General features: G+C 39.3%; 1 protein-coding gene across 2 annotated transcripts in view; it reads left to right on the forward strand.

Annotated features, from left to right (window-relative positions):
- The window catches only part of LOC125311390 (CUB and sushi domain-containing protein 1-like), a 300,533-nt gene that overhangs the window by 95,916 nt on the left and 185,660 nt on the right, over positions 1–18,957 (forward strand). For both annotated transcript variants that reach the window (XM_048269385.1, XM_048269386.1), the window contains exon 3: positions 15,217–15,329. In XM_048269385.1, the coding sequence (XP_048125342.1) occupies positions 15,217–15,329 (113 nt within the window). The remainder of the gene's footprint in view (positions 1–15,216; positions 15,330–18,957) is intronic.

The following is an 18,957-nucleotide window of genomic DNA, read 5'->3' on the forward strand; positions in this document are numbered from 1 at the left end:
AAGGCCATTTTCTAACACAATGATTAGCATGTGTGCTTTGTGCCTGAGGGCATGAGCCCTTTGACCTTGGTGTAAGTGGCACCTTCCTCTTCTACAATGCACTAGATATTTGAGTAGAAATAACCTGAAGCTGTTTCGCTTAGTTTGATGTGCATTTTGAATTCTGCAGTAAATCTGAATCGAACGACATTCTGCATGACCTTGAAGTGACAACTGGTTGTGTGTCGACTTTTGATTAATCATATGGAGGCGTCCGTGATTTTTCCCCTCAGGTGTAAGGATACCATATATATGCTGGGCGAGAGGAACCACATGCACTTGGTCATGGGGATGAATTAAAAGAGAAATTTACTAGTCGCATGCCCTCCTAGTACACCGTGGCCTCTCACAGTAGGAGGCAATGGAAGGCGCTCTGGAAGGCAGCAATGCTGTTTTGGCAGACGGACACCCCCCCCCCCAGCCTCATGTGGGGGAGGCCCTGAGTAAGACACAGTGCCAGTGTGACAGCAGCGCGTTTCGACACAGCTGCACAAGTATGGCTGGAGGACTACTTTCATGCTTGTAGGCCTGTCGAGCATGGTGATAGCCCTATGATTGCCATTTACCCCTATGACTCACACATGCATACAGTATGCTGTATGAATCCAATTTACCCTTATGATTCCTACTTTAATCCGTATGGCTTCCATCTTACCCATTTGATGCCCATTCACCTATGATTCCAGTTTTGCATATGAATCCCATCCACTAACATGAATTCTAATTTAACAAATATGAGTCCCAGGTCACTCATAGAACTCTTATTCTCATTCATCTATTTAATTGTCATTTACCCTCATGATTAACATTCTGAATCTTCTTCCTTTATGGCATCATTCAGACCTCTATGGAAACACAACTGTGCCTTTTCTGGCTTCTGGTCAATTTATATAATTTTTCAACCACAGCAGCATATTGCATATTCTAGGTTAATTATATAAGACATAGGGGAACACCAGAAGGTCTTGTACCAACTAAATGCCAAAGCTGTGAAGACAATTTACTTTTTTCAACCCTCTTTGCATGCATCCCTTGCTGTAGACAAATATTTTTTTAACTTTTCCCCAGTGCCACTCCATGTGTCCATATGTTTTACTGTACATTTCTACATAAGGCTCTGTTTCAATTCAACTTTGAACTGACTTGGATTAATAGCATAACATATTTGTCCTCAATTACAATAGGACAGAGAGCCTTCAGTCTGTATACCATGAGATCTGAACTGTTGGAACTATGGACACATTACAGAGGTATTATGACTGTCATGTACGTCGGTGTGTTTTCGTTTTGTGAGCTTGTCGCTGGGGGGAAAATGGCTACTGCAGTGCTCGCAGTGGGCCTGGTCTTCACATATGCTTGTGCTAACTCTATGACAAGTAATTACAAAACTTTTCTACATTGTAGTTTCCAAAACATTGCTGTATCGTAAATGTGACCTTTTTGTCAACATCCGATGACAAATTATGTTATTATGTTGTCAGCATTTTTCAATTACCAAAACAAATAACATTGTCACATTCAAAATAGCCACGACAAGGACTAGATGCTGTGCAGTGACTGAAAAATGGCTCGGCTTATTTGGGCTAGCAGCAGGATATATGAACTGTGCAACTATGAGACATTTGAGCTTTGTAAGGACGTATGGAAACAAACTAATTTGATCAGTATTCTCAATAGCAGCAAGACAGATATTTTTGCATGTGTGGCCTCTGGAGGGACATGCTCACAATAAGCCAAAATGAGATGCTGCCAGCTAGGACACCCCTGCGATTTACACTGGGAGTTCACTTCGTTCCAAGTTTGCAGAATTCAGTGTTAATCATCTGGGCGCTACTGTAGAATTGCAACGAGGCTGTGGAGAATTACAATTTGATTAATCATTTGATTGAAGCTTCAGTGTGTTTACACAACATCACACAATCGTGCTGAAACCCTGAGGACATCAAGGGATGAAAAAAAAAGGGGGGGGGGGAATTACAGTTACCACTGTTCTGTGGCCTTATTTGAGGGAAAAAAAGCCTTTAATAAGCTACTGCACAGCAATAAGGGAATGAAGGTGAAGTCAGTCAGATTATGCATGCTTTAAAGAAAGAAAAGGGAGTTAACTCCCATATGTAATAGTTTAGCACTTGCTTTGCACTGTCAGGAATTTAAACATGGGTAATGCTTCAGTATTACATTCATAATAACTTGGCCGACTGTCTTTTGGGCCATTTTTACTGAAGCGAAAAAGAAAGGCTTTTAAACGTAAATGAGGCTCTGTGAATTTCTGAAAGCAAACAATCTCCCGCCCTGCACAGGCCCCAAAACTGGACGATGTCAAAGGCAGAGGCAGAGGACAAAATGACAATTAATGGAGCGACAAAACGAAGCTCACAGCTACAGTCGTTCAGTGCAATTGCTTGTTTCAACTGAGTGATGTGCTTATTGTCAACGCCTGCTTCAATTCAGAAAATGAATGGATTTCCAGTAACATGGAGAACTCCTGACCTTGGCCATCCCCTTAGATGGCCAATGTAATTTGTCTGTTTGTTACTACATTCCATATGATATAACCCACAGCCCGGGTTGCTTAGAGAGCTTTAACATGGTTTATTTGTGGCCCAGCCTGGCTGGGTCTTGTTCAATATCTGCACACAGACATGTTTATATCCTGCCGATAAGTACTCCTTTTGAACTCAGCCCTCCACGCCATGATGAATGGAATACCGATGGATTTATTGAAGACAACATACCTTCAGAGGAAGCAAAGTACCTTAACATACACCTTAATCAATGCAGTTTCCACTATTTCTAACAACCATGTTGATGGCTAGTCCCTGGTTATTAACCTGAGGTTAAGACCTCCTTGCTTATGCATGCCAAGTAGTACTAGATAGGGATCCATTTTGATGTAGGCTTTGCACAAAAGTCATACAATATCATCAAGCTCTGATGTACAATGTAAACTGGACATAGAGGAATGTGATTTTGTGTGAAGCGAAGTCTTACATTAATTTGGTATTTAATATTTAATGTAACCAAAGGCATCCAGTGTGAATACTGAACGGCCAGAGAATGAACTGTGTGCTGTCTTTATTTATACTTTATTTATACTGTTGTTAATAAACATCCTCACATATTTTACTACACATAACAGACCTGTTATTTTCTCTTTCTGTAAATAGGTACACTTGGAAGGTAAAAAGATCTGACCTTTGCACAAGTACTTGCACAAGGAATTTTAACATCTTGTCCAGTATATGATTAAACGAAGTAGAGAAGTAGCCACACACACAGACACACACACACACACACACACAATGTGTGCCTCTTCTAGTAGTGCTGATCAATATCTCACAATGAAAAAAGCCCAGCCCTCCTAGTTCATCAAATTAACTGTGGTATTCAGAGTCAAGCCACTCATGTTGTTGGAAAATACATATGGTAGACTTCCCCCCTTTTTATGTATCAGCAACAAATGAATATTAAACCACTTCTGTACTAGACATCAAATTAATTACCAGTGAAAGAAACACAAGGCTCCAATTGGAATGTCGCTTCGGCATAATCAATCTTTAAAGGCATCCTAGAGCTTTTCCTCTCGTTTGACAGCATGCGGTTATTTGGCTTTATAAACGTTTTGAATATGCATGCTGTGTGGTGGTATGCAACACTGTATAGATCAGTACACATGAGAATTTCATGCTGGGAGTCAACACATGCATTTGTATGTGATTGAAGCAGAATGGATGTGCTGAAATAGGTACAAGCTACACTCTGTGCTCAAATAAGAATAGGTTTATATGGAGAGAGGTTAGTTTTAGGACTGTGATATCTAGCTGTGTGCCTACTAAATTATTAATATATAATATATTACATAAGCACAAGTAAACATGCCATTAAATAACCATGGCTAGTCCCACACAACAATATTATTTATTGTAATAACCGACAAAAAACTCACAAGGGCAAACATCTTGCATTCAAGTGGGGGATCAAAATGGCTGCCCTTTCTTTTTCGTTTGTTTCCTTTCTTTTTCCCCTTTCCTCTTCTCACAGACTTAGAGTTCCGTACAATCATCGGAAGGAACCAGATGGTAGTTGACAGTTCATGTCTTCTGAATGACATTGCTGGTCCAACCAATTTTGAAGCAAATCTAGCATGGAACAGCTCAATGATTAGATAGTGAGAACACTCTGTGCTGTCGAATGATCAAGCAACAGAACGGCTTGCTGCAATCCATGCCTCTGCGTAGGGAAGCCACTGCGAACTCCGGCCCCATTATTTACAGTGGGAGGGAAAAATGAAAGACACAAATAGAGATTGTATCCACCCACATCTCAGTGCAGATAGTGGTTAAGACTCGGCAACGATGGTTACGGTATCCTTGCATGACGAGCAGAAGTGACACATCAAATGTGTGGTCCTTGCTTCGTGATATGGAGAATGATTGCGTTGTCTATGTCACTAGTGTAGCAGCAAGTTTGAGCGCCTAGTATTAAAACCCTTTATGCACATTTTTTTTTTTACTCATACATGTGGTCAAAGCTCACTTGCTGAACCAATGGACCGATGTCTGAGACCCTTATGGAAACCATGTAGCTAGTGCCGACCCGTTCATTTCATACAACAGCGTGTTGGAGTGGTCCACTCCTGTCCTTCATTGAGTCCTAAAGCTCACGGGAGACGGGTAGCAGGTGTGCCCCAAGTGTTGCTGATCCACTAGTGACCATGGGCACAGAGGAGTCTTGAGACCTCTCTCTCTCTCTCTCTCTCTCTCTCTCTCTCTCTCTCTCTCTCACTCTGTAGTAGTTTAGCATTTTGGTAGTGTTGCCTACAATCAATAGTTCCTTTCACTTGTTTGGGAAATACTTCATTTTCAGAATTTTCTTATATACTGTATTATAGAACTAAAAAAGATTGAAGATTAACTTGCAATGTGACTCAGTGATGTGGCAATAAATGCAATTTGTGATCTCAGCTAAGTCATTATAACACAAATGGTTGTGTCGGCTTGGATTCTGCCTATAGGTCAGGTATAAGTGTATGACCCACATCTTACCATTTTGATCATTTAGGTGTAAAATCGTGGTGCATTCATTAATCATCTAATAAAGATCATTAACTCTGAAATGAATAAACAAAGGGAATGGCTCAATTTAAATCAAATGGCTCAATTTGTAGACCCTCTCATTCATTTTAGTTAGACTTAAAACTTTAGCTTTTTAGCTGTTAGGCTGTTTGCTAGTATGTAGTGATTTTTTTAAATAGCCCACTTCATGGATGACTTAGTGAAAGCAAGCAGAAAATAACAAGCCTTGAGTGTTGAATTAGAGGAAACATGGAAAAGACAAAATGTTCCATTTGTCCACCCATTTGAGTCAGCAAATTGCTCATTCAACAAAAATGGGTGGATGTTTGCACCTTCTAATCACAATTAAATCATTTCAATGTCATCATGGACCCAAGTCCAAGAACTTGATTCTTGATGTTCATGCTTTGTTCATTGAGACACATTTTTCTTTCTGAAGGATGAAATTCTCAAGGCTCTCTGGCAAGGCTGTGCAAGTTCAAGACAAGGTGATCAGAGTCAGATTCCACCCATAATCATACCTCTGCCGTTTGCTCATTTTTCCCGAGAATTCCACACACACACACACAACCACACACACACACACACACACACACACACACTTTTCTTCTTTTAAAAAGCTGTCTGAGGAAATTGTTGGTCACATTCCTTGGCGGTAGTATGGCTTCTGTGGTTTAATTTCCGGTGAAAGAGGTAGAAATGTACAGTAAAGCAGAGCTGTCAAATCGTGTCATTAGAATGTCTCTGTTCATTCTTGAGAGGTCATGTGATGTACTGTAGTGCATCACCTAATTATAACACATATTGGTTTTGCTGGAGATCGCTGTGAATGCCGGATGGAAACATCACAAGTGCAGTGGCTTTTATGCCATTTCAAAAATGAAAATCGATTTCATGTTTTTCAGTGTCAGATGATGATGTGTAAATATGAAGTGGTTCCCCCAACTAATCAACGACCACTTCATTAACTCAAACAGAAACATCTCAGTCTGTGTGTAAGGTAGTACTAGACTGCATATGGAAAATGTACCCTTTTCCTATGGATGTAGACAGTCTGCACTTGCACTTCCATGTAAGTGTATTCAAGGCTGAAATCACAGTGTCTAGAACGCTGCTTGATAAGGGATGAATGCGTAATGTGCTCAGCCATTCACAATGGATTTTGTGAATCTGTACAAGGACATCCTTGACTTACCAGGGAGCTTTTTGCATGCCTTTGACTCCATGATTGAAAAGAAGCTATTGGCCAAAAAAGAATGACACAAGTTGTCAATGTCACTAAAATCTCCAGTTCATGACAGAGGAAGTTGCAAGATGCATGTGTAATTGCACTACCTTTTAAGAAGCCTGCTATAAGCTGCAAAGTCCTGAGGGTATTATATATGCTGTGTGTCATTTAAGCCAATGCACAGAATACAGTAACTAAATGTAACTGTAATTGTGTCTTACCCATTCTCAGTCTTTAGTGTAGAAATTATGGAGTATAGTGTGAGGTCTTTACATTGAGTATTATTGCTATTGGCTTTGAGCATTCGCCTCAAGAGATGTTTTGGAAAATGTCTGACTTGTCTTTTGGTGTCCTCAATCCCACCTGCCAGCAAATGTCTTTTTCTTACTCATTTTTTCTCATTTAACAGACACTCTCCCTTGCGCCAGAAATTGATATAAAGTTCCCTTATCTACCTCTCTTGCCCAAAGGAAATTAGAGGAGATTTCAAATCGAGCCCTCCACCCACATAAAACCATTCCACCAAACCACCCACTTCACACTGTACATTTATGGAAAAAAAGCTCCTATTCCTAGCACATTATCAGCAATCAGGTCTTCATGACCAAGATAAGAGCAATGACAGTAAAGAAAGAGAACAGGTAAAATGCTGTTTTTGTGCTAAAAAAAGTCTTAAGAGTAGTTGGGAAAGGAAAGCAATTACCTTGCCTGGTCTCCATGTCTCCCATGGACTGAGGGTGAGTGAAAGAGAAGGCCTTACTCAAACCGCAAAGAGTCACTGCCATGATGGAGTGATCTCATAATTGCTGAGACTTTTGTTTACCCCCGATTGATCGCTGCTTGTGGTTGTTGTGGGTGATTAATGGATATTGGTGATACGGGGAACACCAGAAACAACTGTCCTGCACCAACACACTACTCCAAAACATCAGTATATATTTTTATATAAATTACTTTATACTTATATTTATTATATTTCTATAAACTATGGCTGACTGGATCATTATAGTCAAACTCAACTATGCAGACTAAACCCTCATAGAAGTCTATTGCAGATGCAGAATATCTGCAGGTGTAGGATTCAAGTTTATCTTGCTTTCCAAGGCTTTCAGGCTGTTTCTTTTTTTGCTGTTATGTAAGTGAGGGAAATGTATTTAGTGAAGGGGAAAGTAAAAAAAAAATCCTTTAAAAAATTCTTTAACATTAAGATCACACTGTTAACATATACTGTAGGCCTAACTATGCCATGTCAGATTTCATAAACCATTATGATTTTTGTGTTCAATGATATAACATTGTGTCATGCCAGATTAGTAACTGTCATGGCGGTTTTTATAATGTTATAGGCCTATGCCTCAGCAGCCACTATCACTATCATAACAATAAGCAGTCGTAGGTAGCATTAGATAATATGAGTGGTCAGGATAGTTACAATTCCATGACAGGGCCCGATTTTTCATCATAACATAAGCTTTCATTAAAATTTAGGATATTATGTGGAATTTTCCATATGACACGTTTATGACATGGTTATATCAGATTTATTACTGAGGGTTCAGACTAAATGTCACAGTGTATTTCTGCTACATCAGGTTGACATTCTCCTGATAATGTCACATGGTTTAGAACTGCCTTTATGAGACACTTATTGATGCAGCTTCATGAGGATGCGTCATGTTAGTTTGATGCCTATTGTTTTATTGAATTCATTATATCATCACTCCCAAGTGCTCTCAGACACATAACGGACGGCCGATTTTGGTGCAAATGTTGCATTCAGGTTTCAGCATTTACTGTATATGACTTAGTGTTGAATATATTATTTTCATTAGCTTGTGCCATGGTGCAATTTTCGTAATATATTAAATGCTACCTTGTTTAGGCTGCCAGACAGGCTGACAAACAAGACATCAATGCCTAATTTTCCTTTTAGTACTCATTTAACTTCATGAAGTTTATGCAATAGCAAACTCTTGCTTACAGTGCGACTGTAAACTGTCTGTAATCAGCGTTGATCCATACAAGTCATCACAACAGAGTTATGAATTGATTAGCTTGAAGCTTTTTTGTTTTGCTGTGATCCTGCAACAGCACCTGCCATGCCTTCAATACCACAGAGACAAAAGGACAAAAAATACTCCCCAACCCCACATAGACAGAAAGAAAAGCTTGGATAGGCTAATATTTTTCTTTACTTTTCTCACAGACCAGGAATTACAGTTCAGACAACCTAAAGTAACAGCTCCGTAAAATTGCTGGAAGGGTGTTGATAGGACCACTGTTAGGGAATTCAATTCAGCAACAGGCAAGAGAGTTGCTGTCCGGTGATTGATGCACTTGTACTGCAAGTCAAGGGGAGCCAAGACCTGCTGAGGCCTATGATGGATTTACCAATATATTGTGACTACACCATTGGTGTGCTTCAATAGTGTGCTTAGCCCTTTTGCAGCGTGATGAATTTTACACGTGGTAGTCATTTGGTGATTCATATTCTCTTAGTGAGTACAGTCAACTCTTTTTCCATCAAGAAATTTTCAAATCATGGAGAAAACATTGACATAAAGACAATGTGTGTGTGTGTGTGTGTGTGTGTGTGTGTTTATTTTCCCAATACACCCTATGTTTATTAACAGAGGAGTCTAAGATAGGTTGGTGAATCATCAAAACCAGATGGAATAAAATGTATTAGGGAGGAGATAGGCTATCAATTGATAATGATTGATAATATTGTGAGAGAGACTCATAATACTGAGGTATTTTTGTGAGAGACGTAATAGTCACTATAGCACTTTAAATCAATGTTTTAGATTAATGCTTTTACTTGTCTTAACTTTTGGAAGCGGAAATGTACTTTTTGGTTTATTGGGGGAACTTAAAATAAAAAAAGGTCTTTAAAACAGTGCATATCATGATTTCTTTTAAACGTCAGAGACCAGGTTTAGAACTACAGTAGAACTGTTGTATCAGCTATTCTGTCATCTGGAGAGGAAAGATACTCTTGGACTATTTCTGTTGTATACAAACACTTTTGATGTACTGTATTTCTATGTGCATGTACTTATTATCTGCCTCAGTCTAAGAACCAGGACATGTATCCTCTTTCTAAATCTTGCTCGGATTGCACCAACGCAGAGTTCTACACAACCATATTCACACATGTACAGTCATTGTTAATGAGCAGCAAAACAGTGGTAACAATTTACTGTCCCTGTGCAGGTCCATCACTGGGCTCAGTTTGAACTGTAAGGCATTCTTTTCTCAGAATAGCAGAGGAGAGATCAGGAGCTTCATTATCATTTACAAGCTGTCCCCGCATGCCAAGGTTCACTGTGGGGAATTCAGACTGGTTGCTGCCATGCATGGACAGTTTTCTGACCACAGCAGGACTTAAAAAAAAAAATCAAAGAAGTATCTCCATCTGAAATATGATTATAAAGAATAATGGAGGGAAAAAAAGAAAAAGTGAAGCGCTATGCAATTACCTCTGTGCAGGCAAAAAGGCAAGCTATATAAGAAAAGAATTTCAGGCACAATGGAGGAATCAAATTATAAACCGGAACAATTGTACTGCTCCATAATCATCTTATGGTGAGTTTCGTCATAATTGTGCCAATCTTGTGACTTTATCATCCTTGGTACAGGGTCGTTAGCACAAAACTCTTCCTCTCACATTTCATTTGCCCCAGTACGGTCTCAGAAAAGAGTGAAGAAATAGCGTCAATTACAATCTAATTATGCTCCCGCCAGTAAAGTGTTGTGAGCTAATCATCGCATATCTCATTTCTCGTTTTCTTCCTCCTCCTCCTCCTCCTCCTCCTCCTCTTCTTCTTCTTCTTCCTCCTCTTCTTTTTTTCATCCTCCTCCTCTTTATCTTCTTATTCTTCCTCCTCCTCTTCTTCTTCTTCTTCTTCTTCTTCTTCTTCTTCTCCTCCTCCTCCTCCTCTTCTTCTTCTTCTTCTTCTTCCTCCTCCTCCTCTTCTTCTTCTTCTTCTTCTTCCTCCTCCTCCTCCTCCTCTTCTTTTTCTTCTTCTTTGTCTTTGTCTTCTTCTTTCCCCAGAGTTGTCAACTCTTCTACTGATAATCAGGAGATCTTGTCTCGAAGAGTTGTGTTTTAAATTGCCAATGGCATTTCAGTTACCTGTGATCAGGAAACCTCCTATTTCATGCGTTGTGACTCTTGGACAACTGCTCAAGAAGCTTCCCCAGAGGAATTGAAACTTTGCAGAAACAATGATTCTTTGCCAGAATGAGACTTCGGGAATGCTGTTAGTGTGGGGGGAAAAAACACTACATCTAAGATAGTCAATTTGTCTTTATTCGTTTCAGTTTTTTTTTATTATGACAGTTTACTGCTGCCATGCATATTGGTAATGACTCAGAGGCATGAAAACATGAAATAAACACATCAGTTTGAGAGAGCAGAAATGAGAGCTGAATATCATTGCTGTATTTTCCTCCACTGTAGCATCGTCCTAAAAGGAGAAGTGGGTATTTTTGATATAGCAATGACATTTCCCAAGTTTTTTCAGACATGTTAAGCATCAACCAGCAGGAGATGAATGCAATTAAACAGAACTAGGCACCACAACGCATGAACACTTGTATGTAGATGTAAAGCTTCCTTTAAGAAATAACATATTTTGAAATGTTAAGCACTTTGAGTAATGCGGGATCTATAATGTGGTGGCATAGATAGACAATTACACTGGAGCAGCAGCTGCTGTCTGTGATTGAAACATTCTTTAGCATTTTATATCCCCTCATGGCTGTTGTATTATACATAACAACATTGCAGTGCAGTGCAATCTCACTAGAAGAACTAATGTGTCTGCAGCAAAACTGTATTTTAGTCTGGGAAAGCATTCTAAGAGCTACAGCTGAGTCTGAAATGGGTGCAACCCTGAAGATTAGTCCTGTCCCAAAGTGCGCCGAGATGTGTCTGTGTGTTTTAGACATAACACACAGGTTATCGCCTCCTTCAGTGATTTTGTGCAACACAAAGACAGCTTCTAAATAAACTTTAGACATGTCAGAAGTTGGAAAAAAATGGCCAGGTGGAGAGGCAGAAAAGCATGCAAAACACTCAATCGTATCCCCCATATTCTACTGATGTGGAAGCATCACCCACTGGCCTATTAGACATTACGGCATGCTGCACCTTTGAATTTTAGATTTGATCAACCACTACGTATTCAACCACCCCAGTCTCGTGCTTACCCAGGGAGATCCCATTTACCATAAAATGGTTCTGAGAGGCCTGCTTTTTCATCTGTATAAGCTGAAAGTGTAAGTTCAGTGTAAATTGACAAACTCTCTGGTAACCCCAAATTTTAAAGTTGAAGTTAAAGTTGACTGATATTTAGCAGACACTTTTATCCAAAGTGATGCGGACTAACAACGGCGGGAATCAATCCAGGGTTGACTGACTGTCAGTCTGTGTTGTCACTGCTGCTCCACATGAAAATCTCAACACAGTATGTAATGTCAGGAAGAACAAGTCAACAATGGGAAACAGGAATCTTGAACCTGTATGATATTTACATATTTGTATTCAATATATTGTACGAACGAAGACAAGTAATGTTTTTGTATGTTACTCAAAGAAAATAGACAGTTTCCAGCAATGGTTTCCACAGGGAAACCGAATACCCAGCAACACTTACAGAAATGACATCCTGTTGCAGAATAGTGCATGTGTGGGCCACTTCACCCATCAATCATTCTCAAATTGTGTATAAAATATGAGTAGAATACGGCTGTGTGTCAATCATGCCAGAAACATATTACTTTGGATTTGAATCATAATTACATGTCATGGTGAAAGTTGTGTGCTGTTTGGAAATTAACTGGCAAGTGCTGAGATTTTTGAACCATGGAGGTTGCTGTGCATTCAAGAGGTAATATCAAAGCCGGCTTTTGGAGGGTCTTGTTTACACTGTGTTTTGAGAGAGGAGTTGAGTACCAGGGTCCTTTAATATGAACATATTATCCCATTGAAAATGTTTTAGAGCTCCTAAGAGCATGATTTAGAAACAACAGGCAACAGGTAAATACAGGCCAGGTATTTACTCCTCAGTCAGCTGAAAGTGATTGGGCACAGGGGAACACAAATGATAGAAAATAGCGTGTGCGTGTGTGTGTGCGTGTGCGTGTGCGTGTGTGTGTGTGCATGTGCGTGTGCGTGAGTGTTTGTGTATGCGTGTATTACAGAATCACTGCTAAAATAAAAAGTATGCAATCATGTTTACTCAGGCTCTCAGAATGGCCAGTTTCATTCGAATGCTGTGGAATGGATTCTAACATGTTGTGGAATTCATTTCCCTTCCCTGAAACATTCATCATCAATGTTTTTTTTTTTCCCATGTAAATATAGAAAGAAACAGTGACAATCATTTGGTTTTCTTGTCCAGAAATAATAATAAATGATCCACAGCACATTCCTCTCATACCAACATGGAATGAAAAATTCATGGCGTCCTATAGAAAAAGTCCATGGTGTCCTCCATAAAATTGCATGGAAATGACATCTACCAGCAAGGTGGACAAATAACGACAAAGGGAGAAAAGAGATGCCTGAATGTCTGATGACATTCTCAGCAAACTACAGATGATACCCTGATGAAAACAGCAATGACACAGTGAAAGAGCATGTATAACCACACTCAGATTCCCTGCAATTTTCCAATGAAATCACAGTAATCGTGTGGTATCAATCATGTCTTTTGTGTAAATGCATGTGATGGGTTTCTCCTATGAAATGCAGTCCCAAAGAAACTCAGATGCCTTGTTATCCTGTCATGGAAGTTAGACAATTATTCTTGACCTCAGCTGCCAATACTGACAATGACCACATAAGGTCTGTACTGTATGAGCTACTCAGCTACTCATTTTAAGTAGAAGTGTACTTTTTTGATCCCTTGAGAGAAATGTGGTCTCTGCAAAATCAATTATGTCCATAGCAGAGATGGTAAAATAAGAGGTGGGTAAACTATGAATTCTGTGATCTCAGTGAGGTGGACTGCATCATGTGGTTTCGGATTTTTAAAAAAGGCATTCAACATGTTTGATGATGATGGAGGTTATTGTCCAATGTTTATAACAATACCAGTGGTATCGAATGGTTCCTATAGAGTGTTGATGAGTGCACATATTGTAAATGTGGATAATACAGTGTGATTTTCGAATGTTAAAAGTTGCAATTGGTGAATAAACTCTTTTGAGTATAAGTATAGTATAAGTATATATACTCTTTTGATCCCGTGAGGGAAATTTGGTCTCTGCATTTATCCCAATTCGTGAATTAGTGAAACACACTCAGCACACAGTGAACACACAGTGGGGTGAAGCACACACTAATCCCGACGCAGTGAGCTGCCTGCTACAATAGCGGCGCTCGGGGAGCAGTGAGGGGTTAGGTGCCTTGTTCAAGGGCACTTCAGCTGTGCCTACTGGTCGGGGTTCGAAACGGCAACCCTCCGGTTACAAGTCTGAAACGCTAACCAGTAGGCCACGGTTGCCCCATTAAAGGAGAATTCCGGTGTGATATTGACTTAAAGTGTATTGAAACATGATACCGAGTGTGAACGTATGTCTCATAGCCCATCTCGGCTTGTCCCCTGCACTCCAAAATCTGGCGCTAGTTAGCCGATGCTACCAACAGCTTTTTCAATAGTGGTGCTTCGGCATCGGGCTAGCCATGCAAATAAATCACTGTTTTACACCCATTTACAAGGCTCAATGTATCTCCACACTTCATTGGTAGACTTCCGAGGGCCCTGACATTTAAAACGAGACATTGAGAACTTCTTCACGAAGTTTAGCGTTTGCAGCCATCTTGAATTTAGTCACGATAAGTCGAGCAACGAGTAAGAATGAACAGGTATGATAAGGGATCAGATTCCATAAATAATTCAGTGGAAATGCATTCCAGTTTGGATTCCAGTTTCTTCCAGTAGCAGCAACTGGAATCCATGCATTTCCACTGAATTATTTTGAATTATCACTATTGAAAAAGCTGTTGGTAGCATCGGCTAACTAGCGCCAGATTTTGGAGTGCAGGGGACAAGCCGAGATGGGCTATGAGACATACGTTCACACTCGGTATCATGTTTCAATACACTTTAGGTCAATATCACACCGGAATTCTCCTTTAAGATGGTGGTAATATGTTGTTTTTTTATGGTCAGGCATTTTACTTTATTTTCCTTACAGTGGTTTCTTGTCATGCAACAAAGACAGTCATAGCAAATATGTATATGTCTCCAAACAGCCAGCATTGTTTTTCTAATCTGTTATAGTTGATGACTATGGCATGAAATCCATATGTTTTATAGTGTAGATATTGTCATTTGTCTAATTGATCTGTAACCCTTTGGTTGCATGAAAAATTGAAGAGTTGTTGTTACAGTAATGAAATGAATGAATGATTGCACTTTTCCACAATACCCAAAGTACTTTACATAAATGGTATGGAGTCTCTCTACAACGAAGAGTAAAGTGTTTTTAACACATTTCAGTTGGCTCGAGAAAACAGTTTACGGCCTCTCTGTTCAGTTTCACAGTGGAATTTGCATCTTGGGTGATAGACATCTAAATAAAGTGTGAAACTGAGTAAATGATTTGATTGAGCTTTAGTTAGAGTCTCATCTCAATATATCGTAAATCATTTCATGGAAAACATTCACAGCAATGTCTCTGTTCTGTACCTTTATGTCACAAATTAGTATCAATTTAAAAGATGACAAATGAAAGTAATAATCATCACCTTGCTTAATATATGTCTATACTGTACATCATGTTCTAGCAGGCCATCTAACAAGAGTCTGAAAATCTGTTGTTTGTTTGTGGGCTAATGGTTCTCTCTCACTCCTCCAGGTTGTCGGGCTTCATGCTGCCATCTCCAATCGTGAGCACTGGGTCAATAATGGCACTGTGGTTTACCACGGACTTTGCTGTAAGTGCTCAAGGATTTAAAGCAATTTATGAAGGTAAGACCAAAGGTGATATTACTCTTTTATGTGGAAATTTCCCCACGTGGATTAAAGGATATCTGAACTGAGGAGATAAACACCTTTGAGATTAGATGTGCCAGGCCTATACGCTGCACTTGAAACAAAAGAGCTGTGTGGTATGCTAATTAAAACCATGAAAGATAATAGATTTTCCTTCTTTTCATAGTTATATCACTGTATAATGAACTGCAACTTAATGCAAATTGTAAATAGAAGATTCAATGAATTGGGATGCTGGTCTGAAAAATCTATTTGAGATAGAAAATATAGTAGATTTGACATTACATGGCAGTTCTTATTCACATACTACTGTACTGACCTTTGATGTAAAACAATGTTTAGCTGTTGGTAAGTATACTTATGTTTTTGAACTCTGACTAAATGGGAGTTTTTATTTGTTTTGGTGGAGATGTTGACCTCTTGGCATCTAGGAGGTTTCATCATTGGCATTATCATGTGTGCTCTTTTGAATAACATATTGGTGGCAATTTATTTACTGTTTGGTGTGAAGCTCCACTTTTTGACTATATTTATGATATGACTGTCATTTACTGTTTTAATATTGCTCATGAAATGTGATAGATTGAGATATGTTTATGATCACACAAGTCTTTCGTGAAAGTTGTTTTGGGGAACTGTTGCTTGCTATTATCAGTACATTTAGCTAGGTCAGACCAATTAACCCTCCTTTTGTGTTCGTTTTATGTTTACTAGTTTTGTGTTCCCGGTCAAAAATGACCGCTGCATTATAACTTGTTAAAAACATAGTAGCACACATATTATTATCTAAAGTTGTGATAGACCTTTGCATCAACTTGTGTTCTATTGGATATAACCAGTTTTGTACTTACATTTGCTATTTATGGCCTGCAGGCCTCACTGACCTGAGCTCATGCAAGTCAGAAAGGGGAAGATTCTATTGGGGAAAGGCAGTACGGGCTGGCATATAAGCAAAGAGGGGGAGTGAAGGTGTGTTTGTGTGTGTGTTTTAATGTACAGAAGCACACATACAGTCCATCTGATCAGTAAGTTTGTGCCTGGACCCAATTTTATACACTGACCATTTTATCACCCATTCATTTCTAATGGCCGGTCATTTTTAACCGGAAAATTGACATGGCTGTTCTAAAGTTAAATAAAACACTGTTATAAAAATCATCAAAATTTGTTTTGTGTGTTCAGATGCCCTGTGTTAACAAAGTTAAGGAGCCTCATGGTAGTCAGAATAAGTTACGTGTGTGAAAATGACCCTGATGAAGGCGCAAGCCGAAACGTTGGTCTAATAAATAATTGCATATTGAAGTTCTGAGTGTGCCACGACACTTCTTCTAAATTCAAGTCAGAATAAGTTAACAATATCTTTGAGAGAAAATATTTGTCAATCGATCACATTTGACCGCGAACACAACAGGAGGGTTAAACTAGAGAACCTATGCACTTCACAAACCCCCCTACACTGTGTGTTAGATGCGCCTGTTGTGCATCGGCACTGAAGTCATCAATGGCACTCTCAATTAGTTCAACAAACTTGATTTAGTTAATCAAGAGCATTGTAATTGCATTGACCTTAATCAGGTGAGCTCTGAGCAGGGATAAACAGAGGGTAAGTTGTACAGGGAGGCCCAGGCGTGCTAGATTGTCAGTTCTCACCTGCATCGTCTTTGCATTTTTTTAGCGGCTGTTAGTCCCTGAGATGGGATGCACTGAATGGAAGGAAATATTATTTTATCTCTGAAGGTAGTCGTATGGAGTGAACTGAAATAGAAATGACGAAGAAGACCATTTTGAAACCTCATCTTTGGTTATGAGATTAAGCGCAGTATCTAAAGTAGTGTTACTTTAGAATTGAACATGAGAGAATGTTGTGTGATTTAACAGCAGTGACTAGGTGTTGCTGGTTGAACTGATGGTGCCAACTCAAGACATGACTGAATGAGAGAGCGACAGGTATACTCCTTGACAATGAATGTTGTTATGCTCTTTTTTGTGAAGCCAAAATGTGTGTCTGGGGAAAGCTGGACCACTGCCACTCCATCGGTGGCCTCAGTTCAACTCAGGGGTATGAATGGACTAAGTCACGACTGAAGTAGAGGCTTATGGTGTGGAAAATTATGCGGCAATTAAACTGAAACACTGAAAATAGTTTAAAGACTCTGCTCTGAACTAGCCTGGTTGAACCCAGACAAACCTGTGAGGGCATTTGAATTCGCTCACGAGGTCTGTCTGGCAATTCTTCAATTTACAGCGATTTCTGATTCACCAAAAACCCAAGCACTTGTCGTAGCATGGGGCAGGCTTTATATGATGACAGACAGAGATGTATGGCTTGCACTTAACACTACCAACGGCTGCCCTAATGGTGTCATGGTGTGTAAAATGACATGGAGGTGTATTTTTCTTTGGAATTTAGTAAACAGCTGCATCTAAAATATTCATGTAGAAAAACCTTTCTTTGTTACATTGTGTTTTGCAGGCCGTTAGGTAACTTGTAAGTTGTAAGTAGGTTATTCCTTGTGATTTTTAAGTAAGGTCTGTCAGGTTTACGTTTGTCGGTGCCCCCAAACATTTAACTATTTATCTATGCACTTTCAGAAATAATAACAAAATAATAACAACTCATTTGCATATATAGATATTGATGTGTTAAATATTGTGCATATGCTTGTTATGACATCATTACATTCAGCTCAGTATTGGAAGTAAAGCATTCTACATGTTTATGTTTATACATTAGTTTCTACAGGGAAATAACATTATATATGACATGTTTAATATCATAGTTATGCCATCATACATTTAAATGCTAAAATTTAAATAATGCCCATTTTTACCTTGCCTTTTGGACATTTTCAACAATGGCACCAATGGCACCACATGATTGACACAGGTTAACCATGCCATACTGAGGTCAGCCGGTGTCTCCTCCAAAGATGCTCTTTAAAACTTCTCACATTCTCGCAGGCAAAGACAACATCTCATCAATCATTCATGAAAATTGACATGTCATTGAAGCTTCAACTTTCTGGCCCCTCAGGAAGGATCTATAGAAGCCCATTTAGACATAAATAATCTCTCTGGGTCTTTTTTCGAATGAGTTCTGAGACATATGAAATGAATGATGGCCACAGATAACTATGAAAGGCACATCTTTGAAACGGGTTATTTATTTAACTTTTTTTTTTAGTCATATTTATACTTCTTCATCCATATGCATTACCCTTGTTGCTCTTTTTAACTGTAGTTTTCCACCAAGAATTAAATGCAAACTACCGACGGCTCTGTAAAAAAAAACCTCACGCTCGAGCGTCCCAGCCTGCTTTGCATCATTCATTGTTCTGTGTCAACAAAGTGCTTTGGTCTCTGTTCCAAGCCATATGGCAGCGATGGAACCACTGCAGCGCCATCCAGATGTGTGCAGTTCATGGCGTGTAGGGCTCATCGAGGAGGAAGCCATTATCCCTCTGTGAGGGAGTCCTCCCTTAGTCATCTACGGCTCAGCAGTAATGTTACATCATCTGCTGTAAAACCCAAAACTGCAATTATTGCACTCTTTTTTTTTGGTTTATTTGTTTTAAATGTTTTCTTTCATTGCAAATATTGTGTT

This window comes from Alosa alosa, chromosome 18 (assembly GCF_017589495.1).
Source record: "Alosa alosa isolate M-15738 ecotype Scorff River chromosome 18, AALO_Geno_1.1, whole genome shotgun sequence".
NCBI lineage: Eukaryota > Metazoa > Chordata > Actinopteri > Clupeiformes > Clupeidae > Alosa > Alosa alosa.